At 47.0% G+C, this 26,842-nt stretch overlaps 1 protein-coding gene across 5 annotated transcripts; it reads right to left on the reverse strand.

Annotated features, from left to right (window-relative positions):
• Nucleotides 1-438: 438 nt before the first annotated feature.
• Nucleotides 439-11,378, reverse strand: CD40 (CD40 molecule). 5 transcript variants are annotated; one of them, XM_037982708.2, is made up of 9 exons: nucleotides 11,239-11,378; nucleotides 7,730-7,808; nucleotides 7,277-7,402; nucleotides 6,867-7,013; nucleotides 6,403-6,496; nucleotides 3,242-3,303; nucleotides 1,855-1,956; nucleotides 1,740-1,768; nucleotides 439-1,217 (listed from the first exon to the last, which is right to left on the reverse strand). In XM_037982708.2, the coding sequence occupies exons 1-9, from the start codon at nucleotides 11,287-11,289 to the stop codon at nucleotides 1,059-1,061; spliced, it is 849 nt and encodes a 282-aa protein (XP_037838636.1). In that variant the 5' UTR covers nucleotides 11,290-11,378; the 3' UTR covers nucleotides 439-1,058. The 5 variants fall into 5 exon arrangements, with proteins under 5 accessions (XP_037838636.1, XP_008013623.2, XP_037838639.1 ...); XM_008015432.3 differs by having other exon boundaries at nucleotides 1,867-1,956; nucleotides 11,239-11,366; XM_037982711.2 differs by lacking the exon at nucleotides 3,242-3,303 and having other exon boundaries at nucleotides 1,867-1,956; nucleotides 11,239-11,376.
• Nucleotides 11,379-26,842: the final 15,464 nt, after the last annotated feature.

The raw sequence follows: 26,842 nt of genomic DNA on the forward strand, positions 1-26,842 counted from the left end.
ACCTCTGTAAAAGAGGGAGGGATGCAGGCCCGCCCTGCTTGGGAAGGCTATTTTTGTGAACATGAATCAAATGGGAAGAGCACTTTGCAATCTCGATACCACATGTGAGCACCCATGGAAACCACCCTGGAGGGGCAGCGGCCTGGGGACATTCTTATTTATCTACAGAAAATGCCCTCATTCCGTGAGCCTGGCAGCAGGTTAAACAGCTCATGTCACCCAGCATGTTCGCCCCCGTTTTTCTTTTTACATGTTTGATGATTTTTTAATTACATAAGCATTATGTGAATTCACTCTCCTTTTGGGAAAAAGATGAAGCATTATGGGAAAGCCAAATCTCCCTTTAACCAACCCTCCCCCAGACCCTTCTTCCCCACCCCAGACGTCACCACTCTTCAAGCTGTGGTTTTTCTGTGTGTCCTTCCAGAACCCTTGTTATATCAATATATGATGCATATTGTATTTATACATATATCCATAGGCAATATACATACATAAAAGCATGTACTTTTTAAAAAAAGTTCCAAACCCATCATTCAGCAGCATGCTTTTTTTTTCCTTACTCGACAGTGTTTTTGAGATTCTGTTGTATAAATATATTCTAATTTTATTTAGCCAGTCTCCTGCTGATGGACAGTTAAGCAGCTTCCAGTTGTTCACTATCACAAACAATGCTGCAATGGGCATCTGTGTTTATGGCTTCCTGGGCGCAGGGAAGCCACCAGGATGCCTCTCTGGGCACCAAACTGCTGGATTGGAAGGTCTGGTGGATATTACTAAACCACACCCCCCACAACCACCACTACACTTCTGCCTCTGTCTTTAATACAAGTTGGGAGACTGGATGGGCTCCAGGGTGAAGTGAGAGGTTCAAGGTGAACTGTTTCTGCATCCGGTGCCAGGTCTCCTGTCTCAAACTGCAGGGGTGCAGGCGGGAGGGGGTAGCTGTGCCCAGTTAGTGCCAGTCCCTCACCCTCACGCCACAGCAGCAGCAGCACCAGGCTCTCTGGTCAAGTGCCTGTTTGCCCATGTGGCCACACTCCTGGGTGTGTGCAGCCTCACTGTCTCTCCTGCACTGAGATGCGACTCTCTTTGCCATCCTCCTGGGTGACCGGTTGGCATCCATGTAAAGTCTCCTGCACTGGAGCGGCAGGGTTGGAGCCAGGAAGATCGTCCGGAAAATTGATCTCCTGGGGTTCCTGCTTGGGGTGGGGGGCCTGGGGAGGCAAAGTGTGAGGTCACCCCCAGCAAAAGGGGCAGCTGTGCCTCTGAGGAGCCCCTCCCTGGGAAGCGGATCCCTTCCCCGAGCCCTCTCGCCTTTCCCAGATGGCGGGTCAGTGCTGATTCCTTGGGTGCCTCCTGCCCCCTGCTGGCCATACCAAGGGCGACGAAGAGCTTCCAGAGTGGGAGCCACTGGGCTTAAGGGGCTGCCACATTTGCTCCCACCCATTTGACCCAGCCCCAAGGCCCAAAGATGCAGCTCCCTAAGCATTGAATGCCAGGAAAGGAGTGAAGAACAGCCAGTGTTAGGCTCTGCCAGTGGTTCCAGGGGCAGTTCTGTGGGGGACTGAGCTCCGGATGGAAGGAGCATGGTGGGTGGGGGTGACAGTCCCCAATTCTGCTGCCACCCCACTGGCTGCAGGGACAGACTCTGAATCAGTTTTACTGCCCCATAGGCAATCGTGAGGCCATCTTTCCAGTTTGTCAGAACTCTGTCCCAGTTCTCAGGGGCGACCTACCTTATCGTTTGGCTTCTTGGCCACCTTTTCTAGAGGAGAAAAAAAAGGATGGGGAGTTGGAGAGGCCAGATTAGGAAACAGGTGGTCCCCCCTCACTCCCCCATCACATCCCCACCTGAGGACTCACTGATAAAGACCAGCACCAAGAGGAGGATGACAAACAGGATCCCCAAGCAGATGGGGATCACCACCAGGGCTCTCTGCCGATCCTGGGGACCTGGAGAAATCAGGACTTCAGCATGTACCCCTCACCTGCAGGGTCTCCCTACCCTAAACCTGCTGTGACTTGTCAGACTCCAGAATCCTCCAGTGTCAGAGCTCATCTATATCACAGGGTTCAAAACGCAGCCTTTGGGGAAATGTGGCTGGCAGATGTCTTTAAAGGAACCAGAACATTTTTTAATATTTGGAAATACTTGCCGACATTTTTAAACTGGGAGATAACATATTAAAACCTAGACATCTAATTTCTCTTACGAACTGGGAAGATCGGGTTCCACCGGGCAGCCTCCCCACCTGGGAACCATCAGCTTGAAGCGAGTGGCGGCGGCTGTCACCACCCGCTCACCATGCTCCCCGCCACTCCCCGCTCTCTGCCCAATGCTGAGGTCTAGCATGATTCATGTCTGCATGGTGCTTTTGGTATAGAAGGGTGGAGGGGAAAGGTAAAGTATTTCTCGTGCCAAATTTTTTTTCTAAGTGGGAAAAACAAAAGAAAGACCAAAAGGCAGGGCGGAGACTAGGGTGAGGCAAGGGATGAAATTGTTTCAGGATAACATTGAAAGGGATGTCCAAAACACTCAGTCATCAAGATAAACACTCTTTTAATGCCATATTTTGAAAATCATCAGGCAGACACCAAGTCAGCAAACTATGGCCTGCAGGCTGGCTGCCCATTCGTTTCACTGGAACCAGGGCCAGGATTAGGGTGAGGTGAGCGAGGCAGGGTCGTGCAAACACTGAGTCGGATCCTGTTCTTTATTTAAAATGTTGCTCTCTTGCTCATCATAGATTTATTTGCATTAATTTTTATTTTAAAAAATATTGCATCAAAATGAATTTACCTTGATTACTACACTTTTATGGCACCTTCTTAAATATTGTGCCCAAGGGCAAGTGCCTTGCTCACCTCACTCTAGTCCCAGCCCTACAAACAGGAAAGTACAGTTTGAGAAAAAGCAAAGAGAATGTATTTTTCTTACTCCTGACCTTTTTCACTGATTTACATTATCTGATCTTTGCTATAGGCCAACCTTCTCACTCTAAAATCAAAACCTACTAAGGAAGTAGTGTTATCATCCCATTTTACAGATGAAGAAACTGAGGCCAAGAGAGGGGAAGTGATTTGCCCAGGCTCCCAAGATAAGTGGCAGAGCTGTGATACCACACCCCCAAACTGCCTCCCCTCCCCCTTTTCCCATCCAGTGTTCCTGTGTGCCTCATCTCCCCTTTCAGTTCCCACTTTCCTAGGCTTTTTCCAGGGCCCATTGTCCAGGACTCACCACAGACAACATCAGTCTTGTTTGTGCCTGCCTGTTGCACAACCAGGTCTTTGGTCTCACAGCTATGCGCAGACACGTGCACAAATGCACACACACAGAGAAAGAAAGAGATATTAAGTTTCCCCAAGCATAAGATTTCTAACTCTAGAATGAGTCAGTCAACAATCAACAAATCCAGGTTCACTGAGCACACAATACGTGCAACATCCTATGCTGGTTATTATAGGAATGACACAGACTCTGTTCTTACAGAACTTAAAAGTGCAGAGAAAAGATTATTGCACATCTTGAAGGAGTAATAAATAGGGGAGTCTATAATGAGTGCCGTGCTTTGTGATCTAGGCAGGCTAAAGTGAGATGGGAATGGTTCCGAGGAAACAGAATCCACCAAGGCTGGAATGGAGAGATGATGAGCTTAAGACAGTGTTACTCAATCTCAGCACCAGTGACATTTGGGCTGGATCATTCTTTACTGGGGCGGGGGGGCGGGGGCTGTCCTGTGCATTGCAGATGTTCAGCAGCATCCCTGGCCTCTATCTGCCAGATCCCTGTAGCATCCCCCTCTCCATTTGAGACAAATGAAATGTGTCCAGACATTGGCAAACGTTTCACAGGGAACAAAACTGCCCCCTGTTGCGAACCTCTGGTTTAAGGGTCTTCCAGAAAGACTTCCCTGCAAACATAAGACCTGAGTGGGCCCTGAAGGATGTAAAATTTGGATCAGCAGTGCAGTCCCGCTAAGTGGGACCATGTGATGTGGGGAAATCAGGCAGGTGGCATGCAGGATGGTGTTAGGAAACTATGGAAAATTGTGTCTTTAGAACCAGATAACTGGCAGGTGTGAAGTTTTCGACTGGATTCAGCTGGTCAGTCTCATCAGCATCCAACCAGGCGACTTCACTAGTGAGAGGATTCAGCTGCCTGGAGAGCTCAGAGGAGGAGAAATTACAGAAGAGTGGCCAGTCAGGAGGCACAGCAAGCGTCTAGATATGAGATGATGAAGACCTGGTCCAGGTGGCCCCAGGAAGAGTAGAGCAGAATGGACACAGGACGTTGCAAAGGAAAAATCATCTAAGGTGGGAGAAAGAGAGAGAAGCTTTGAAGAAAGCATATACTTTAGCCTTTTTTAAATTTTTATTTATTTATTTTTTGAGACGGAGTCTCGCTCTTTCGCCCGACTGGCTAGAATGCAGTGGCGCAATCTCGGCCTAACTGCAGCCTCCGCCTCCCAGGTTCAAGTGATTCTCCTGCCTCCGCCTCCCGAGTAGCTGGGACTACAGACGCACGCCACCATGCCCAGCTAATTTTTGTACTTTTAGTAGAGACAGGGTTTCACCATATTAGCCAGGATGGTCTCCATCTCTTGACCTCATGTTCCGCCCGCCTGGCCTCCCAAAGTGCTGGGATTACAGGTGTGAGCCACCGCGCCCAGCCTACTTTAGTCTTAAATGAGTAGAGCATTCAGGAGTTTACAATACACTTCACATGTTTTTAGCTCAAGCCTTGTGAAATGAAAGTCATTCCCATTTTCCAGATGAGGAGACTGAAGCTCTGTGAGGGTCACACACTTACTGAACTGTAATCAGATTTGTAAACCAGTTCCATTAATACTATACCACTGGGGCCTCCAGTTATCAGTCAACATTTATCAGTAAAAATTTGAGCACCTACTATGCATCAGGTACTGTTCTAGGAATAGGGGATGTATCAACAGAAGGAAAAAAAAGGCCAAGTCTCTACATTTAAGGAATTTTCAATCTATTAGGGAAAGGCAGACAGTTAACAAATAAAATGTATATGGTATACTCCTATTTGTGCAAAAGTAAAAGGAGGGAGATTGTGTGTGTGTGTGTGTGTGTATGTGTGTGTGTGTGTTGTGTGTTGGTTTGTTTATATGTAGAATCTCTGGAAGGATATACAAGGAACAATGGCTCCCTCCAGAGAGAACTGGGAGGCTAAGGGGCAGGGATGGGAGAAAGGCATTGCTTTGGCTCTTTTGTGCCTTCTGTCCCATGTGCCTATCTTGCCCATTTTTAAAAATCAAATGCCAAAAGTTAATGGGGCAGGTGTTTGTTTTTTGAGACAGAATGTCGCTCTGTTGCCCAGGCTGGAGTGCAGTGGTGCTATCTCGGCTCACTGCAACCTCCACCTCCCAGGTTCAAGCGATTCTCCTGCCTCAGCCTGCCGAGTAGCTGGGATTACAGGCGCCCACCACCACACCCAGCTAATTTTTTCATATTTTTAGTAGAGATGGGTTTTCACCATGTTGGGCTGGCTGGTCTTGAACTCCTGACCTCAAGTGATCCACCCACCTTGGCCTCCCAAAGTGCTGGGATTACAGGCGTGAGCCACCACACCTGGCTTGCCGCCCGTGTTTAAGGTATTCCAGGCAGATGAGTTTGACGGAAGAGAATGAACAGTGTGTTCAGAGGATTGCAAGTAGCATGAAGCTGTGCGATGCAGGAAAGAGATCGGGAATGCAGCAGGAAGGTCTGATGCCATGCTAAGGAGTCTTGGTTCCAACAGAAAGATAGGAAGCATCTCAAATAGGAGAGTGTTATGACCTGAAAGAAACTGTCGAACGTTCATGTTGGCAATAGGATGAAGAGAGAACCAGCTGGAGGGGAGAGAGCAGAAGCAGGGAGGCCAGGAGGCAGAAAAGGCATCACCCAGACCACGGTGATGAAGCCCAAACTAAAGTGACAACAGTGGAGACAGTGAGTATGTTCCCAAAACATGTAGAGAGTCGGAGGGCAGGACCAGGTGTGGGTTTGGAGCTGGATGTAAGAGAGGGAGGCCCTCAGGGTGAGCAGCCAGAGCCCAGAAAGCCCTAGAAAGCCAGGTAAGGTGAAAGCAAGAGGAGGAAAACTGAGGAGAAGCAGGAGGGGCAGAAGGAAAGCTAAGATAAGTGTCCCAATACTCCCAGAATAGGAGGCTCTCATGAAGCGAGAGATCAACAGTGTCTATTACCTCAAAGAGAGAGCAGGCAAGAAAAATGTGGAAACGTGCCCATCTGGTTGGCCATGAGGCCACTCTGCAGATGCTTCACAAGTGCATGAGTACGTGGACTTCTGGGAGCGGGGACAGGACAGGTGGCTGGAGAATGGAGGCAGCTCCATGCCACTCTTAGAGCAGGAAACACAAGCGATGAGTGCTTATACCTTGTCCAAGGGCGACACTTTTCAAAAGCAGATGACACATTGGAGAAGAAGCCGACCGGGCAGGGCTCACAGATGGTATCAGAAACCCCTGTAGCTGGGAGTGGGTGGGGAGGGGGACATTAACCATCACAGTGGACCACCTGTCAAGCTCACAAGGGAGCCAGTGGCCAGGCAGGACAGGAAGAGCTCCTGCCTTGAACACTCTTCCCCTGATGTGGTGCTGCCCCCAACAGCTGCAGTCCCCAGGAGGATTTCTCCCATTGCCCTTCAAAGGCAGATGCCCATGGCAGGAGGCAGAATGAACAAGGTCCCATCTGCAGCTCACTCCAGTGGGGATGCCAACATAGGTTGGAGCCTCTGCTTCCTCTGCCTCTGGAGCTAAGTGCCCACTGCCCAGCCCCTCACCCTGGGCCCTAAGCTCCTCTGTCCCACCTCCAAAATTGATTCCCAGATGAGCCACTTACCAATCTGCTTGACCCCAAAGCCAGGCGAGCATGAGCGGTGTGGGACACAGCTCTCACAGGACTCACTCGTACAGTGCAGGCCTTCTGCACAGGTGCAGATGGTATCTGTTTCTGAGGTGCCCTTCTGCTGGACCCGAAGCCCTAGGTCTGAGAAGAGAAGGGCAGGAAGGATGGGAACACCCCACTGGACCATAGTCTGAGCCTCACTCCCCACATTGCCTGCTCTATCTTCCTCAGACCCTCTTCCAAGTAGAGATGGCAATCAAATCATTTAATGACCAGTACAAGCCGGACTCCAACCAATCAGAACAAACCCTGGCTACATAAAATTAGAATGGCTGCATTGTTGGGAGTATCAGCTGCAATATCAACCCGGCTCCCAAGCATCCCTTTCCCAACAGCCCACGCACTGGGGTCGCAGTATTTGTGCTGGTGGCAACGTGTCTCTCTATTCCAGGTGTCTAGGAATTCGCTTTCACCGCAAGGAAGGCATTCTGTTTCGGTGAACTCTGTGCAGTCACTCACCAGTTTCTGTCCTGGAAAACATCAGGAAATGAGGGAGGGCTCTGGCCAACTCCATGAGTCAGACACTAACCACACAATGATCAGGCCAGGCTTTAGGGTAGGGGATTCAAAGATGAAAGTCTTGGACCCTTCATAGTCAGACAAGGAAGATGGAGGAGCTGGGATCCCTAGTTCAGGGTAGACAGAGGTTTACCTGGTAGAGAGGGAACCCAGAACATTCTGACAGGACTGGGAAGTGGGTCGTTTCAGATTTGAGTTTACAGTTAACACATGGGGTCTGCGTCTGCCACCAAAGCAAAGGGGGGCTCCATGATGGGGCTAGAGGGTTGGCATCTCACCTGGCTGGCACAAAGAACAGCACTGACTTTTTATTAGGTACTGTTTTTCTCTGCATGCAGTGGGTGGTTCTGGATAGACCTAAAAACAGAATGGTGCAATTTGAAGGGATCTTGAAATCTCCGCTGTAGCCTCTTCAGCAGAAAGGTAAAAGTCATCCAGGACAGAGGCTGCAAATGGAAGTGCAAGTCAAAACAGAAAGTGGAACCTGCATGATATTTGGAATGTTTGTTTTCAAGTAAATTGCCAACTGAGCTGATTATAATCGCACCCAGAGAATCATTTTGATATTTTACAAAGCAGTGGTACTGGAAACTCACACATTCTCTGAACTGAACAGAATTCCTTTGGGCTTGATGCCTGAGTCATTCCTCTTCCCAAAGATCCCATTGGATATGGGGACTCCAGCAGCTCCCCTGGAGTCCTGAAGCTAGCTGACTTCAGCTGGCCCCAGTGCTGTTTGGGGCTATGTTTAGCACTTGGCCTCTTCCTCCTATTCTTCTGCTTCCCTTCCTGCTCCTTTCCAAGACCCATCATGTTTTCTTCCTTCAACTCCTCATCATCTGTTCATCCAGCCCTTCCCTCATAAAATGCTAGAATGTAAAGCTGGAAGGGTAAACTCACACTCTTTCATTTTACAGATAGTTGAGACTGAGCACCAAAGAGGAGGGTCACTTGCCCAGAGTTTCACAGTGACAGAGTCCAAATGAGAACTCAAGTCTCAGTGCTCCCTCTCTCCATCAATTTGTGTTTCATCTTCACCATTTTACTACATCCAGGTACCACCCATGCTATTAATTACTTCTTGTTAATTTCAATACTTTTATTTTCTTTTATTTTTTCAGACAGGGTCTCGCTCCATCACCCAGGCTGGAGTGCAATGGCACCATCTCAGCGCACTGCAACCTCTACCTCCCAGATTCAAGCAATTCTCCAGTCTAAGCCTCCCGAGTAGCGGGATTACAGGTGTGCACCACTATGCCTGGCTAATTTGTGTATTTTTAGTAGTGATGCGGTTTCACCAGGTTGACCAGGCTGATCTCAAACTCCTGACCTCAAGTGATCTGACTGCCTTGGCCTCCCAAAATGCTGGGATTACAGGCGTGAGCCACCATGCCTGGCCAGTACATTTACCTTAAATGTAAACCTTACGTCATTGCCAAGAGACAAGAACCAGTATCACTTCTCATAAATAAAAGGTAACCCTAAAAATAAATTATGAGGAAGCAAAACAAGGTTATTAAACCCCAGCTGGTTGCTTTGCTTGCTGAAGGCCCTCCACCCCAGGCCTGCTCTTGATTTTTGTTTTAAAAGGAGGATTAGCAAGGCTTTGAGAGGCATTAACTCTATTCTAGCTCCAGAGACTTCCTCTTTGAAAAAATGAGAAAGATTTTTAAAAGAACTGTAAAATGAGTGTATGTTTAATTATATGTCCATGTGCTCCTTAAAATCGTCCCACACTTTGGGAACAGCCAGGGAAAAGAACACAAGTTTGAGAGTCAGACAGCTTTAGACTCCAGTCCTGACTTTGACTTTGTAACACTTTGTTATTTTGCTTCTCTTAGCCTCAGTTTCCCTATCTCTAAAATGGGAGTAATAATGCCTGCCCTGCAGGTTGGACTGTGAAGATAAGAAAGAATACATGTATATGGCCTGGCACAGTGTCAGGAACATAGTAGGTGCTCATTAAACAGCAATTTTAATCATCATTCATTTGTATCTGCTTGCATGATATATGGCCAGCACTCCGGCTACCTGGCTGGCTGTTCAGAATCCTACCTAACTGGTGGCTGTCATTCAACCTGGGTATCTCAGCAAATTACTTACAGAAATGTGTCTTACCCAAAATGGGAAAGGAAATAGAAAAAGCCACTGCCCCCTACCAGCTCATCGCAAGACACCATCCTGTGAACGTGGAACTCCCACACTCCCAAAGATAGGAAAGTCCTTGATACCATCTTCAAACACATGAGAAATAAAGCCCTCCTCTAAAAGCCTGTCAATCCCCAGTTCTCACTCCCTGTAGTTCTGGTCCTTCTGCCACAAAAGAGCTCAGGACCAGAGCTTGAAGACTCTCACTATCTGAGAGGTAGGCTCAGGAATCACACAGATGTAGATTCACACCCAGGTTCTTCCATTAGCTAGCTATGAGACCTTTGGCGAGACAATCCCCCTTTCTGAGCCTCAGTTTGCCCATCTGTATAATGAGGGAGTTGTGGGAAATCAGACAAAGAAAACAGGCAGTGTTTGGCTCAGAGCCTGACACACAAGAAGCCCTCAATAGATAGCTTCTGACATTGTTGTCACAGCCCAACCTCTACCTGGAGCCAAAGTTGGGAGTTATGAGGGCAGACTCCACTCTTGAGAAGCCTGGATCACACTCTTCACCCCACCTCCTCTGGCTTTTCCTCCACTCCTACCACAAGGGCCCCCCTTTACCTCTTTTCCAGCTCCGCCCTCCCCCTGCCTCCCTGCTCCCTAAGAGCCATTGCTTCAGGTGAAAGTGAAAGCTGTGGGACCAAAGCAGCCTCCCCACTCCCTCTCTTCCCTTGCTGCCAACCCCCTACACCATGGGTCATTCCTGCCCAGGCTTCATGCTGGAATCTACAGCCCTCGAAAGTAGGGGTAGGCCAGAGGGGCTGGGATGAGGGAGTCAGGTACTTGGGGGATTCCCAGCCTCCAGAATGAGGAACTACAAAAATACATTTAAACAAAAAGTAAGTCAAGTGTAGACTTCTGAAAATCCCGGAGATATGCTTGGTTGGCTCCGAGCCCTTCTAATGCCTGGAGAAACCCCTGGTTTCTCCAGCCCTCTGACCACCAGCCCTGGTCAAAGCCAACCAGAACCCTGGTCTCCGAACCCTTTACTGGGTCCCATAAACTGTTCATCTCCCCCAGGGGTCCCCTATGTCATCTTAAATTCAGGAGAAAAAGGCACAGCCCTGGGGATTCCTCCTAGGTTGGAACACTCAAGATAGGGTTCAGGGCGGGGGGCGATGTTAAAAGCTCCTTGTCGTCTCAAAAAAGTACCTGGGTCTCTGCACCCATCTTTTTTCCCGCAAGATGCCCTGGAAGAAGGCAGCCCCAGCTGGCAAGGAGATGATAACCACTTACAGAGGCTGGCATCTGTCCACAATAAGAAGGGGACAGGAAACGGGCCAGACCCGCCCCTTCCCTTGGTCCGCCTCACTTCCCGCCCTCTGAACCCCCTACCAGTCTCTGTGTGGCCAGCCTCTGAGACTCCCTAAACCCATTCACGCCGTCTAGGCACGCTTGTGCAGCCGGTGCCTTCCCTGTGCGGCCCCTGTAGGCCACCCGGGACCCCAGCCCGGGAGAAGAGAGAGGCAGCCCACCCCATTCAGCCTGGAGCGGGGGCACCTTGCCCAGCTCCCACCCACCCTCCTGCCCCCACAAAAATCAGCCAGGAAGGTCTCTTCCCCGAAGTTTTGCTTCCCCTTCATTCTCATTCCCCACTCCCAAATCCCGTCGGGTGGGGGCAAAAACAACTCACAGCAGTCAGCAAGCAGCCCCAGAGGACGCACTGCAGAGGCAGACGAACCATGGCGAGCTGAGACCAGACGACAGGACCACTGGGCGCCCGAGCGAGGCCTCTGCCGACTCCCCTGCCCCAGCCTTGGCCCCGCCCAGGAAAGAGGCGGGGTCTTCAAAGACCAATCGCGGTCCACCTATCGGGGGGGCGGAGCCCCCAGCAATTCGCCGCGCAGGGATTTCCCCAGAACATTCCCAAAAGTCTAATTCCCCCGGGAGTTTAGGGACGCGTCTTGCGTCCTCCTCCTTAGGGGAGGAGGCATGGTCCCAGAGACAGCCCTTCTTCTTTGCCCCCAGGTCCCTCCCACAAAGGCCAAGCCGAGGCAGGCCAGGAGCTAGCCTGCTTCCAGGGAGCGGAGATAGATCCCCTGCGTGCTGGGGCCGGCCACAGGGACCCTCACGGTTTTCCCCTCCCTGCCCCCCTCTCCGCTGCCTCTAGGTATCCTCGCAAAACCGAAAGGGTCTCCACTGCGGAGAGGCCTGAGGAAGTTCCCCCGACACTACCACGCAGAAAACGGGAAGGCCACAGCTGGGGTATGGGGAGGCGTTTCAAGGAAAAGAGTTTCCCAACTCATAATTTCACTCCTTCAAAGGAAATTCCCTCGTGTGGGCGCGTCGTCTCAACTTCCCATGCATCCATCCATGCATCCGTGCGTCCTCACCTCATTCCATTCCATCCCACCTCCCACCCAGCACATGGAGACAAGCATTTATTAAGAGTAGGGACCGGGCGTGGTGGCTCACGCCCGTAATCCAGCACTTGAGGAGGCCGAGGTGGGCAGATCACTTGAGGTCAGGAATTCAAGATCAACCTGGCCAAAATAGTGAAACCCCATCTCTACTAAAAATACAAAAATTAACCGCATGTAGTGGCGTTCGCCTGTAATCCCAGCTACTCAGGAGGCTGAGGCAGGAGAATCGCTTGAACCGGGGAGGCAGAGATTGCAATGAGCCGAGATCGTGCCAGTGCACTCCAGTCTGGAGGGCAGAGCAAGACTCCATCTCGGAAAAAGAAAAAGAAAAAGAAGAACAACAAAAAAAAAAAGGTGGGGGCCGGGCGCCGTGGTTTACGCCTATAATCTAACACTTTGGAAGGCCAAAAAGGGAGATTGTTTGAGGCCAGGAGTTCAAGACCACCTCAGCAACATGGCAAGACCCCCATCTCTACAAAAAAAAAAAAGTTTTAAAAGTTAGCCAGGCATGGTGGCAAACACCTGTAGTCCCAGCTACTCAGGAGGCTGAGGCAGGAGGATCGCTTGAGACCAGGAGGTCAAGGTTGCAGTGAGCCATGATTGCAATAATTGCAGCACTGCACTTCAGCCTGGGCGACAGTGCAAAACCCCATCTCAAAAAAAAAAAAAAAAAAAAAAAAAAGAGTGGGCCAGCCTTTTGTGGCATTATAAAACACTTTAAGAATGTTAGGAAACTTGGGACCCTCTTATTTTGCAGAAACACACACACTTGTGCCTACATTTCCTGGGTTCATCACCTCTGAAGACGTTCTTTTGTTTTGTTTTGTTTTGCTTTTAGGTGTTTTTTGTTTGTTTGTTTTGATGGAGTCTCGCTGTGTTGCCCAGGCTGGAGTGCAGTGGCGTGATCTTGGCTCACTACAACCTCTGCCTCCTGGGTTCAACCGATTCTCCTGCCTCAACCTCCTGAGTAGCTGGGATTACAGGCAGGTGCCACCATGCCTAGCTAATTTTTGTATTTTTAGTAGAGACGGGGTTTCTCCATGTTGGCCAGGCTGGTCTCGAACTCCTGACCTCAGGTGATCCGCGTGCCTTGGCCTGCCAAAATGCTGAGATTACAGGTATGAGCCACCACGCCCGGCCCTCAAGATGTTCTTGAACCAGTGTTAACACTCTGCTTTGCAGCATGGAACACCTGGGTTCTGGTGGAGGCTCTGCCTTTGAAGGACTGTGTTCCCTTAGGCCTGAATTTTTCTACAAGGAAAACTTAGGAGCTTGAACTAGACAACGGTTGGGATGATGACCCTCCAAGCTCTCAATTTCTGGAACAGGCCAAGAGGTCAGATCACACAGATCAGGAAAGATGGAAGGGGAGGACGCTTCTAATCCCATTCTTGTGGCTTCTGTTGTTAAGGGCACATTTGCATCTTGTGGATTCTGCCTCTAGGATCCATCCCCTATTTTCTGTCACCTCTGCCACTGTCCTAATTCAAAGGCCGCCATCTTTCATCTGGACTGTCCCAACAGCCTCCCTCATTCCACAGGACGTATTGAGCATCTACTATGTGCCAGGCAACTCTTTACACTGCTGCAATTCTCTTGATAAACTCCAGATCTGATCGACTGGGACACTTTCCTGCATAAAAGCCTCTTTGGGTTTCCCTACACCCTCAGGATGATCCAAACTCCTTATCCTGGCAGAGCACACCCTTCCCCACTCAGCCCCAACCTCTCTTTCTATACTAACTTCCTGCCATGTCCTCCCATGCACACTGGCTTCAGCCTCTCCCCACTTTCCAGACACACAATCTTTTTTCCTTACAGTTTGTCTCATTGATCTTGATGTTCCTTCCTTTTCTTCTCCTTTCTTAAGTTTAAATGTCACCTCCTCTTAAACCTTCCCCAACTCCCTGAGACAGAGGTAGGTACTCTACCCCACCCCACCTCCTCCCCCATGTTGCCACAGCATTTAGCATGCCAGACCGTAACTCCTTCTGCCTGGTCCCATTTGACTGTGAGCTCCCTGAGGGCAGGACTGGATCTTTCCCAGTCCTAGGTACATAATAGGACACCAATATACGGGTGTCAAATGAATGAATAAATGAATGAGTGGATTCAGCAACTTCTCATCCTAAGTACAGCCTCCATCATGAAAAAGAGTTGGTGGCAGAGGGTGTGAAGCTGGCAATCTCAACACAGACCTCAAGCTGCAGTGGCCTCTTGAGGATGGTGGTCAGATACCAAAAGGCCAGAAACTCTTGAAATCAGGGTCCAGAGAACTTCATTAAAGCCACCCAAACATGCCCAGGATAAAGAGAAGATTAAAATATATTTTCCCTTTTTAACACACTTTGAAAAAAACAAGTACGGTTTTAAATCCTTTGGGAGAGGGGCGTTACTATAATGATTTCAGCCATTACTTATTCTTTATTTGCTTGATTCCAAAATTGGGCCTTTCACAAAACTGCCTGGGGAAGCAAGTACACAGAATTAAAACATTAATTATATTATATAAAACATATCATAGCAGCAATTAAAGCAGCTTAAATTAATGTGTGAAGGAATAAATGTTAGCCTTCGGGTTGCCCCATGGGGTGAAGACCAGATAAGACAAAGGAAAGATATTTTAGTACATACTTATCCTGAGGAGGCATGTGCTGGCGGGCACAGGCCCAGAGAAGGCCTAGAATCTTGCTGAGCTGAGAAGAGTGTGTTGGAGGAGGAAAGCAAGAAGATGATTTAAGGGAAGCGGCAATATTTGGAGGCTAATCAAAAAGGGAACAATGAAGGGTTCAGCAATAGGAATGGAGCAAAGGACATTCAAAAGAGTAGGGAGCCAGGCTTTTGGAAACACAGAGATGAAATGGCCTTTGTAGGGAGGTGGGTTCACAGGGCCAGGTGAATGGGTGAGGAGCACGCCTAGAGGTCCAGTGTCCACAGAGCTCTCAGAATCTGGCATCCAGAGTGTTCTGTCCAATATGCAGATCCAATTGCGTTGCTCCAAGGTTTAAAGTGGCTCTCCAGGGCCCTCACTCTTTAAACTTGCAGAGCTGCAAGGCCATGGGCCTCCTGGTCTACATCTCTAAGCATCCTTCCTGTCTTCCCCTTCATGCTCCAGCCCCACTCCCTAGATGTCCCATGCTGTCATCTCTGCCTGGAGAGCTCCCTTCCCACTGCCACTCTGCTTTCGCCTGGCCAACTCTTTCTCACCCTTCAAGGTCCATCTCAGGCGACCCTCCTCTGGAAATCTCTCTCTAACAACCAGCCTATCCCCCTGTGCTCTCTCAGAACCTGGGGCAGCTTTACCCAAGCAAGACTCTAGCCCGACCAGCTGTATTTCAATTATTCTGTTTACTTGTGGAGCCAGTGTATTGAGGCAATTCAACTCCGTGGGGCATAATAATGAAGATTTTCTCCCCTAATCGCTGCCTTCAGTCATGCTGTGTTGAATCTCCCTTTTCCATCCCTTAATGACATTTTGGGCAGACTGCATTACTTTGGATCACTTTCTGTTGTTAAACCTCCATCCTTTAGAGCTTTATTCTCAAACTCAATTTAAATCTTATTTTATCTTCTCTTTTACTCATTCAAGAGTTGACTTGAGCCAGGACTCTGCCTGCTAGGAGGAAAAGGACTTGGTGGAGGTGGGGGGATGGTCTGATTAGGAGACATACCCTACCACCCCCACCCCGACCCTGTGTCCATATATGGTTTCTCATGGGCAAATGAGTAAGTTCCTCAGTGGCTTCTCCACTGCACAGTTCTCTGACAGGGTCATCCAGCCCAGGCTTGACCTCTCCTACCTCACCCCACCATCTGGGGCCTGCCACTGTCCTGACCTTCTTGCCCAGCAGTCAACCTGTTTGAGTAGGCCACCAGAAAAGTTCTCCAGCCAGGCTAATTACTGCAATGTCCACTTGACCTAGAGAAGCTCATGCATCCAGTCAGCTACACCACAATGCCCCTCTTCTCACCTCTCCTCTCCCCTGCTCAGAGAGGCACAGTCCACTGCCCACAGTCTACCCCCCATCAGGGAACAGCATCCCAGAGCCCCATGCTTGCAGTCACCTCTCAATCTCCACAAGGGACTTCCTTTGAATTTCTGCCACCCCACCTTTAACAGAGAGGGGAGAAATTGCCTTCTGCTATAAACACCAGACTACTCAATAAAACCAAGGACCTCCTCCCTCCCCAAGATTGGTGTATGGACAAGGAAGAGAAAATGGGGATTTGGGGCTGTGGGTATAGAGCCAGTTCTGCCTCCTTTAGTAAACCTGGAGGGAAACTATCTGGCTCCCTAGAATACAGGGTACAGAGGGCCTGTTGGCTTTGGCTGTGGGTCAGCCATGTTGCTGATTCCTAAGGAACAAGGAATTTGCACTCAATTGCCTTTGAATCAGGCCATCCCTCACTTCTAACCTGGAATTGTGGAGAGGAGGAACAGTGTCTCCTTTATCTTTGTAACCTGACACCCACACAGAGTCTGAACATCTGCCAGATGCTGAACAGGTATTTGTTGAATAAACGCAGAACTATAGAGTAATGAGGCTGAAGGGATCCCTCAGACCCACCTGCTCATTCCCACACCATCCTGGGTAGCAACCCATCTCCATAAGATGACAGGGCTCTCTAACTGGGATTCCCAGGCCTAACCACGGACAAAAAGCTTTCCCTTTAGCTCACCAGTATCAGGTGGGAATTTATCAAAGGGAACTAAGAAACTCAGAAAAGAACCCAAGCAGAAATTTGGAAAACCCAAGAGCCAGCAAAACAGATGGGAGAACAAAGTAGAGAATGTCTTGATCCTTATCTGGTTAAAACCACTTACTCCCCTGATTCTGATCCCAACACAAGGAGGCCTGGAGCCTGGTCCTCAGCCCTCCCAGACTCTGATGTCTGGAAGAAGAGATGCTTTGGTTGCAGGGGAGAGGATCCAAGTTTTTACCATGACCTCAAGAGCCTGCATGACCTGGCCATTGGCAACCTCAGTTTCCACCTCAGAGCTTTGGCTTGGTGCCCCCTCTGCCTAAAATGCCCCTCCTCCCACCCTTCATCTGCTGACTCTTCCTCACCATTCATGTCTCAGAGAGGCCTTCCCTGGCCATCTTATCTAAAATGAGTTTCCTCCACTACCCACACACCTCCCCTACTACCGGCTTCTCTTGTAGCACCTGTTCTAATCAGAGTTGTCCTTGCAAACAAGAGAAGACATAGAAGTGAACTTAAATAAAAGAGGACACTATTGAAAGGGTGTTGGGCAGCCCAGAGAACTGACAGGAAGACTCAAGGGAGGAACCCAGGCAAAACCACAGGAGGTGGGGAATAGATGAGACTCTGCCACAGAAAAGTTCTATAAACCATCTCTGTGCCAGTCTACCTCCAAGACAGCCTTCAATGATCCCTACCTCCTGGTCTTCACACCCTTATGTAGTCCCCTTCCTTGTTGTACCCTGGTCTGTGTGACCAACATAAACCAGCAGGAATGTAGGTCACATCAAGATTAGGTTACAAACCCACTGAGGTCGGGTGCAGTGGCTCATGCCTGTAATTCTAACACTTTGGGAGGTCAAGGAAGGAAGGGTCACTTAAAGCAGGGAGTTCGAGACCAGCTGGGCAACATAGCAATAATTCATCTCTACGAAAAAAATTTTAATAAAAATAAAAGGACTGAGGCTTCCATCTTATGTGTGCACTATCTCACTCTTCTTTTTCTCTCTTCTCTCTCTCCTTTCTCTCTCTTCTCTCTCTCTCTCTCTCTTCTCTTTCTGTTCTCTCTCTCCTTTCTCTGTCTTCCTTCTCTCTTCTCTCTCTCCTACTCTCTCTCTCCTTTCTCTCTCTTCTCTCTTCTCTTTCTCTCTTCTCTCTCTCCTTCTCCTTTCTCTCTCCTCTTTCTCTCTTCTTTCTCTCTCCTTCTCTTCTCTCTCTCCTTTCCCTCTCTTTCTTCTGTCTCTCTTCTTTTGTTCTGTCTCTCTTCTTTCTCTTCTCTCTCCTCCTTTCTCTCTCGCTTCTCTCTCGCTTCTTTCTCTCTCTTCTCTCTCTCTCTCTCTCTCTCTCTCGCTCTCTCTCTCCTTCCCACTCCCCTCTCCCCCACCCCCTGCGTGGCCTCCAGGCCCTCTGGGGAAGTAACTGTCTGCCATGTCATGAGGACATTCAGCACTCAGGCAGCCTATGGAGAAGTCCATATGGCAAGGATTCAAAACTTCCAGCCCTCAGCCACATAGGAAGTGGAAATGGAAGTGGAAGTGGACCCTCCCACAGCAGTCAAGCCTCATATGACTTCAGCCCCAGCTGACACCTTGACCCCAATGGCGATCTAATCAGAACCACCCAGTTAAGCTGCTTCTGGATTCCTGATCCACAGAAACTGTGAGATAATAGATGTTTTCTTGTTTCAAGCCACTAAGTTTTAGGTCAATCTCTTACCCAACAATAGATAATGAACACAATTTCTAACTGGCCCTGAACTTGAGCATCACTCCCTCAAGGTTCAAAGTCTTGGGAAAGGAATCAGAGTGGCCACACCTGGCTTACACCCCACATTCTGTGCCTCCTTGGCTTCCTTGTCAAATCCCCTGCCCTCGTTCCCCTCAAGTAAGAAGGGTACACATCCTGAACATCCAGAACAATCCATCTGCCCTGCAATGTTCCCTCAGAACACTCAGCACAACTTGTTCTCTATGCAGGATGATGTTTTTCTCCTTTCCCCTTGCTCTTCCTAAATTTGGGCACACACCAGACGTAAGAACCAGAGAGGGCAGATAGTTTCTTGGCCCAATAATGCAGGGAAAACATCCTCAAAATTCTGATTGCCTTAAAAATGCCAGGCCCTGAAGAAAGACCCATTAGAAGGCAACTTCTTCCCAGTGAATTAGTAGGGGAAAAGAAAAAAGCACTTTGGGAATCAGGATCAAGAGATACAATTCTGTATCTTTTCATGCAGCCATAGCCCAGTGAGTAATCGAGCCTTTCCCACTCAAGATAAATATGAAACAGGCGCTTTATTACAGACCAAAAAATCCATGGTCCCATCTCATAATCAAATCAGCATTTTTGTTTGTACATTTGCATGTGCCACCTTTTAATCCTTGCCTATATGGACATTCAGATTTTTCTTTCCAAGGGATAGCCTAAATAGATTACCTATTTTACATTTTCCTATAACACTAGACCATGTATATTATTTCCACCTTTGTAAACTCCTAATTATTTTTCCTTTTCTTTTCCTATTTTTTTTATTGGAGACAGGGTCTCACCCTGTCACCTAGGCTGCAGTACTTTAGCACTAGCATAACTCACTGCAGCCTAAAACCTCTGGACTCAAGTAATCCTCCTGCCTTGGCATCTATTTTTTTTTTCTTTATCTATCTTTACACCTCTCTCCCCATAATAGCCTGATAGGTATCTGTCTACACATTTAAGAATATATTTGTTCAGGCCGGGCGCGGTGGCTCAAGCCTGTAATCCCAGCACTTTGAGAGGCCGAGACGGGCGGATCACGAGGTCAGGAGATCGAGACCATCCTGGTTAACACGGTGAAACCCCGTCTCTACTAAAAAATACAAAAAAACTAGCCGGGCGAGGTGGCGGGCACCTGTAGTCCCAGCTACTCGGGAGGCTGAGGCAGGAGAATGGCGTAAACCCGGGAGGCGGAGCTTGCAGTGAGCCGAGATCCGGCCACTGCACTCCAGCCTGGGCGACAGAGCGAGACTCCGTCTCAAAAAAAAAAAAAAAAAAGAAAAAAGAAAAAAAAAAAGAATATATTTGTTCATTTAATAAGAAAAGAAATCTCTATCTTTTTGCAATCATTTTTGTCACTTAATAATATATCATGGAAATAATTCCAGGTTAGTAGATACAGATCATACACATTCTTTCTTTAAAATAACTGTGTGAGATTCCATGGTGTGGACTTGTCACAACCAATTTAACCATTTTCCTGTTGATGTACATTCAGGTTTCATCCAGGTTCTCTCTACTGCAAAGCAGGCTGCAACAACGTTTTCACACATATGGTTAGGCACCTGTGCTTTTATGTCTATACAATAGATTTCTAGAAGGAATTTGTGGGTATTTACATTGTCAATGCTAACAGATATTTTAAAGATACTTTCCAAAAACCTTGGGAAATTCATATGCTTGAAGGCACCTTTAGTCTGCCTTCTCCCCAGTACTAAATGTTATCATTCATTTTAATATTTGACCATTTGATGATGAAGAGAGATATCTCTTTGCTGCAATTTATTTACATTTCCTCAATTATTAGGGAAGTTGAGGATCCTATCAAATGTTTATCAACCATTTGGATCTCCTCCTCTGTGAACTAACTGTATATATCCTTTGTCCATTTTCTATTAAATTGTCTGTTTCATATTAACTTTATTCAATCATGTAGTCACTCAACTAATATGCATTGAGCACTTACTAGGTCACGTGTTGGGGTTATAATACTGAACCAGACAAAATCTCAGCCTGAATATTAACCCTTTACTCTGTCATCCATGTTGAAATCAGCTCGGATGTCTAATTGTATCTCCAGGCTCTCCCCTACAGATATCCTCTGGTACAGCGGTCCCCAACCTTTTTGGCACCAGGGACCAGTTTTGTGGAAGACAATATTTCCATGGACGGAGGGGTTGGGAAGGATGGTTCCTGGTTTTGGATAAAACTGTTCCACCTCAGATCATCAGGCATTAGATTCTCATGAAAAGCACGCAACCTAGATCCCTCACCTGTGCGGTTTACAATAGAGTTCATGAAAATCTAATGCAATTGCTGATCTGACAGGAGGCAGAGCTCAGCCTGTAATGCTCACTAGCCAGATGCTCACCTCCTGCTGGGCGCCCGGTTCCTAACAGGCCATGGACGGGTACCAGTCCACAGCCCGGGTGTTGGGGACCCCTGCTCCGGTAGATTGTAGTCATTATGCTTTCACGTTTTCTGATGTAAAAATACCTAATACCAGCACCACTAGTCACAAATTGGTTAAAGCAGACAGAGGACTTAATCCAATCCCCATGTAGCACCTTGTTGGCACTCCACCCTCAGGTCTTCCATATTCACTGTTCCCACTCTTCCTGTTCCCTATCTCAAGCACCTGTGACCTTCTGCCCCAGAGCCTTTTTTTGGCCACAAGAGCATTTTTAGCCCTTCAGAGGGCAGACCAGAAGTGCTGGAGATAATGCAGCCTTCTACCAATGACAGATGAGGAGTTGGTGGATCAATGCCCCAGCTCCCTTGCCCCTAAGCTGGGATAACTAAAAGGTATGTGTTCTACACTGTCCAGTCAAGGTGAAGCCACAGTTGCCTCCAGTGTAACCTGCTCATTTGCCCATCCTGTAATGGCTTCCTTCTCCTCTCTGTCTCAGTTACCCATTACCCCATCAGTGCTTCCCGGAGTCACCTCTCAAATAAAGTACTTGTTACTTGCACTCAAATCTTTGTCTCAGTTTCTGTTTCTGGGAGAATACAACAAAGGCACTTTGATCTACAAATGAGGAACTAGCAGCAGGAGGCAGCATCTCTCGATGAGTAAAAGTGTAACTTCTGAAGTCATAGGCCTGGCCCAAAATCTGATTCTGCTACTGACTGTGTGTCCTTGAGCATATTCTTAACTTCCAGTTTCATCTCTACAAAATGAGCCTAAGAGCTCACATGGTTATTATAAGGACTAAGTTAACCATGTGATTTTCTCACATAATGTCTAATAAAAAATGGTATTACTCTTTAATATTAGGAAACTGAGTTCTAGAGAATAGAAGTAGCTAGCCTAAGGTCACCCAGGAAACTGGGACCCTTATGCCCCATTCCAAAGACTCTACACTCTGTCATCCTTTGGGCCAGGGATGTTATAGTCATGGGATTTCCCTTGTCCTAGGCTTTAAATACTCCTAAACATCTACGTGGATTGGAGTATTTATTTGTGCTATCCAGTAGAATTTTCTGTGATGATGTAAACATTACATATTTATGCCATTCAATACAGTAGTTACCACTAGCTACATATGCCTATTGAACATCTGGAATGTGGCTAGTACCACCATGAAAGTGGGGGTTTATTGTATTTACTTTTATCAAATGTAAAGAGCCACATATAGCTAGTAGCTACTATGTTAGATAGCTCAGGTCTAGAAAAACAGGGTTGGGGCCAGGTACAGTGGCTCACTCCTGTAATCCCAGCACTTTGGGAAGCCAAGGAGGGAGGATCACTTGAGCCTAGGAGTTTGAGACCAGTAAGGACAACATAGTGAGATCCCATCTCTGTTAAAAGAAATATTTTTAAAAAGTAAAAAATTGGCCGGACGTGGTGGCTCACACCTGCAATCTCAGCACTTTGGGAGACGGAGGCGGGCGGATCACGAGGTCAGGAGATCGAGACCATCCTGGCTAACACGGTGAAACCCTGTCTCTACTAAAAATACAAAATATTAGCCGGGCGTGGTGGCAGGTGCCTGTAGTCCCAGCTACTCAGGAGGCTGAGGCAGGAGAATGGCGTGAACCCAGGAGGTGAAGGTTGCAGCGAGCCGAGATTGCGCCACTGCACTCCAGCCTGGGCAACAGAGCGAGACTCAGTCTCCAAAAAAAAGAAAAAAAAAGTAAAAAATTAGAGAAAGGGGACTGGGCAATGGTGGAAAGAATCTCTCTTAGTTCTTTTCTTCTCCCCAGTCTCTCCTACCTTCAGACTCCCCTCCCAGCCCGAGCTATTCATCCCCCTCATCATAGGCCTCCACCTTTTCCTCCTTTGTACGTGCTAAGTTCCATGGAAGGAAGCAGCAGGGACTGTGACAACCGCTGTATTTTCATACACCCAGCAAGGTGAAACAAACCCCTTTGTGATCCCTGTACTGAAAGACAAGACAAATACCTGCTATAAATAAAGCTGAATAAAGATCCTTTTCTAGATGGCTTCCATTGTTCCCTCTTCTCTTATAGTATTCACGCTGAGATAATTTCCGGCTTCTCAGATCCTCCACGGTTATAAAACATACCATTACCTCATTTTCATTTCATTAGATTTACAGGTCACGAGACTACTTTGATCCTTACCAAGTTCATCATTAATGGTTTCAAAATAATGATTCTTTCCATTTCAGCATGAGCCAACACAGAACTTCCTACCCATGCATTCTTTTATCTGTTGCTTCCTACTTTTAACTCCCTAGTCTAGACAATAGTGGCTAATTTAGTTTTCCAAATGCTGACGTGAATTTCATATCCATAAAGACGTTCCCCGCACAGTTCTGTCACCCCACAGCAAAAACAGTAAAAGTAATAATTTCTTTCCAAACTACCTAATCCTGATGGACAGCATAGAAAGGTATCAGATAAACCACGAGCTCTCCCAGGCTGTCTTTCCATGATACCTGTAATTAACCCAGGTATCTGTAATTAACAATGGAACATATGGGCTTAGTAGTCTCACAGAAATGGGTTTAAATCCTGACTATATCACTTAACAGTGAGAAATAAAATGACTCTACCTTTATGAGTCTCAGTTTCCTCATCTGTAAAACGAACATATGAGGTACTTACATTGCAGAGTAGTGGCAAAGACTCAAAGGATTTTTTTTTTTTTTTTTTTTTTTTTTGAGGCAGAGTCTTACTCTGTCACTCAGGCTAGAGTGCAGTGGCAGGATCTCAGCTGACTGCAACCTCTGCCTCCTGGGTTCAATCAATTCTCCTGCCTCAGCCTCCTGAGTGGCTGGGACTACAGGCGCGCACCACCATGCCTGGCTAATTTTTGTATTTTTAGTAGAGAAGGGGTTTCACCATGTTGGTCAGGCTGATCTCGAACTTCTGACCTCGTGATCCACCCACCTCAGCCTCCCAAAGCGCTGGGATTACAGGCAGGAGACACTGCACCCGGCTGACTCAAAGGATTTATACAAGAAGCAGGACACTGAAATCATTAAGAGCGTAGACTTTGCCACTAACATACTACTCTGTGACCTTGGTAATTTGCCGACTCTTCTGACCCTCAATTTTCTCATCTATAAAATGGGAATAAATAATAATACCTACTTCTAAGGGTGTTGGGAGGATTAAATGAAGATACATATAAAGTCCTCAGCACAATGGCTGACTCAAAGAAAGCACTCACCTCTTAATATGCCCTTGAAAGAGCTTTTCACCCAAGTTGTTGGCTACTTTCTTTAAAACAGGATTCTTAAGTTTTCTTTGTGTTGTAGACTCCTCTGGCCATCTGGAGAATCCTACAGATTCTTCTCAGAAAAATCTTTGTAAATGTAAAATATGATAGAGTTATAAAGAAGACCAGTTATATTGAAATATAGTCATCAAAATATTAAGACAAGTATGTGATATACATGTATGTGCCTCTTTAATAATGGATTAAATAACAAGCTCTAGTGGCAAGCCTAAAACCTCCATAATTTCAAAGTAATGATGTGTGCAAACAATAATTTGAGACATCTGCAGCAGCAACTCTAGTGTGATATCAAATAGAAATATCTGTGCCTTCTATTGGTGACAACGTAGCAGGCCCTGCTAATACTACTGTAGTTTATTGCCTACATTCACGATCAAAAGAAATGCTTAATTTAAGTTAGAGGTCAACGAAAATAAAGGAGTAAATTTTTTCCATCCAAGTTCATGAACCCCAGGTTAAAGTTCATAATACATTTAGCACCCGTTTATCCTCAGCTGTGGGTCTAAAGTCATAGATTAGGAGACAATAGGAAACATCTCTTCTCATCCCATTATCTGGCCTCTGATTGGGCAAATGGTAGAAAAGAGAAATGCACCATTCTGTAAGAGCATGTAACAAGATGACAACTACCAGCCAAGCTTATTTAGCACTAAGTGGTAGGCGTTTTTCTAAGTGTTTGACCTACGTTAACTCACCAACATTCACAGCAATGCTTTGAGACAGCTACTGTTACCATCCTTGTTCTACAAAGGAAAAAAACTGAGGCACAGAGAGGTTAGGTACGTCCCCAAGGTCACACAGCTAGTAAATGGTAGAGCCAGGATTTAGAGCCAGGAAGTCTGAATCCATAGTCTGTGCTCCTAGCTACCATGCCATACTCCCTCTGTACTCTGAGTGCAGGGGAGTAAGATTTCAATTACATTTCTCTCTTCTTATTAAGGCACCAGCATTGAATTGGCTCCCCCGCCTTATGCAGTATGACCCTGTATTAATTATATCTGCAAAGACTCATTCTTCAGGAGGAGTAGGAGTTAAAGAGATGAAAGGGAGGAGGGAGCGAGGAGAGGTAGGAAAGGGGCTGGGAAAGTATTTTAAGCAGAGGAAATGGGAGGTACAAAGGCCTTGAGGTGGAAAGAACGTGGTGGATGTAGGACATGAAAGAATACTGATGGGGTTGCAGGTTGGAAAGCAAGGGGCACAGTGGGATAAGATAAGTCTGGAAGGCAGAAAGTATCTAGATCTCGCAGGGCCTTGAAGGCAGCTTTATTATTATTCTAAGAACAATGGGGAGGACAATTAAATTTGTTTTATAAAAATATCACTCTAGCTGTAGAAGAGAAAGAATTGAAGAGAAAGAAAAGTGGAAGCGGGGGCCCTGGTTTGGAGGCAGTCAAAGGGGTCCAAGCTAGGGATGATGATGGCTTGGACTACTGGTGGGCAGGGATACATAGAGAAGTGGACAGATTCGAGAAAGATTTGAGAGAAAGGCTCTGGTGCCCTGAATGTGGGGGCAACAGATGACTCCACTGTGGCAGACTGCATTTCCCAGTGATGGCCACAACCACATCCCAGAGTGGGACTTTGATATTCTTCCCATTGAGAGATGGGGTTCTACGCTCCCTTCCCTTGAATCTGGCCAGGCTTTTGTGACTCTTGAAACTGTCATAGAAGGCAACACAGCTCCTGCCTGGTTCTCTTAACCACTCCCTCAGAGCCCTGAGCTTCATGTGAGCAGCACAACTGCCCTGAGGCCGCCATAAAGTGAGGAAGCCCTCTCTCCACAAGCCTGTGCAGAGAGACCACGTGGATAGGCCCTAAGACTACGTGAAGAAAAATTGCCTAACCAAGCCCCTCTGAAAACCCTGATTTCCAGAAACTATGAATAAGGATAAAATGGTTACTTAACACCACTAAGTTTTGAATTTGGAAAACTTATCCTTCAAATTCTGTCTCTACTGACTTGGCCAGTTATCCACTTCTAACCCTCATAAGGGAGATTTAACATTCTCTATTTGGGTTATTTGTGAGGGACCCTGAAAATTGGTGACACGTGGAAAATAGCTTTTAGGTAGTTTATCTCTGCAGTTTTAATTTGTAAACCAGCCCAGTGATTTGCAAACCTGAGAGAGTTGTTTTAAAAAATAAATAAATAAATATTCTCAAGTTCTACCCTGGACTCAATGAATAAAAAACTTCAGGAAACAGTGAGCCACCAACTCAGCTGACCTGCCTGACTCTGATATTTTCCTTTACCTTTCTGTATGATTATTAGAGTCACATTCTATTTACATACCACAACACTTGTAGGCAAATTGGAAAATGGATCCTTTGAATTTCAGGTGAAGGAGGGCATTAATCAGATGAATCTGGTCATTTGAGTAGCACAAACAAGATTCGCTTACCTACATTAAAGATAATTATCTTTAAATATTTTCACAAGCATACTTTACATGGCTTCTGGAAACAGAATATCTAAATACATTCCATCTAGAGTAACATAATTGAAACAGTACAGAATGCCTCAAAAAGAGACAGCTATATAAACAATTGATATCCCTGAACTTGATCCTCCTGTAGAAAATAATGTATATGGTAAATAAGAAACACAAAAACGGTTGAGCAGTATTATTTGAGGAAAGAGATAATCTAATTACACTTACTTAGGGCATCATGCATCAAAACTGATTTTACGCTGGGCTCGGTGGCTCACG

This window comes from Chlorocebus sabaeus, chromosome 2 (assembly GCF_047675955.1).
Source record: "Chlorocebus sabaeus isolate Y175 chromosome 2, mChlSab1.0.hap1, whole genome shotgun sequence".
Classification (NCBI taxonomy): Eukaryota; Metazoa; Chordata; class Mammalia; order Primates; family Cercopithecidae; genus Chlorocebus; species Chlorocebus sabaeus.

Bases quoted from the DNA above. Each gene is read 5' to 3' on its own strand.
- CD40 (XM_037982708.2), bottom strand. From the start codon at position 11,289: ATGGTTCGTCTGCCTCTGCAGTGCGTCCTCTGGGGCTGCTTGCTGACT. The intron at 6,497-6,866 runs GTAAGTGGCTCA...ACCCACTCCCAG, and splicing joins CTTTGGGGTCAAGCAGATTG to CTACAGGGGTTTCTGATACC. The intron at 1,218-1,739 runs GTAGGTCGCCCC...TTGCCTCCCCAG, and splicing joins CCAAGAAGCCAAACGATAAG to GCCCCCCACCCCAAGCAGGA.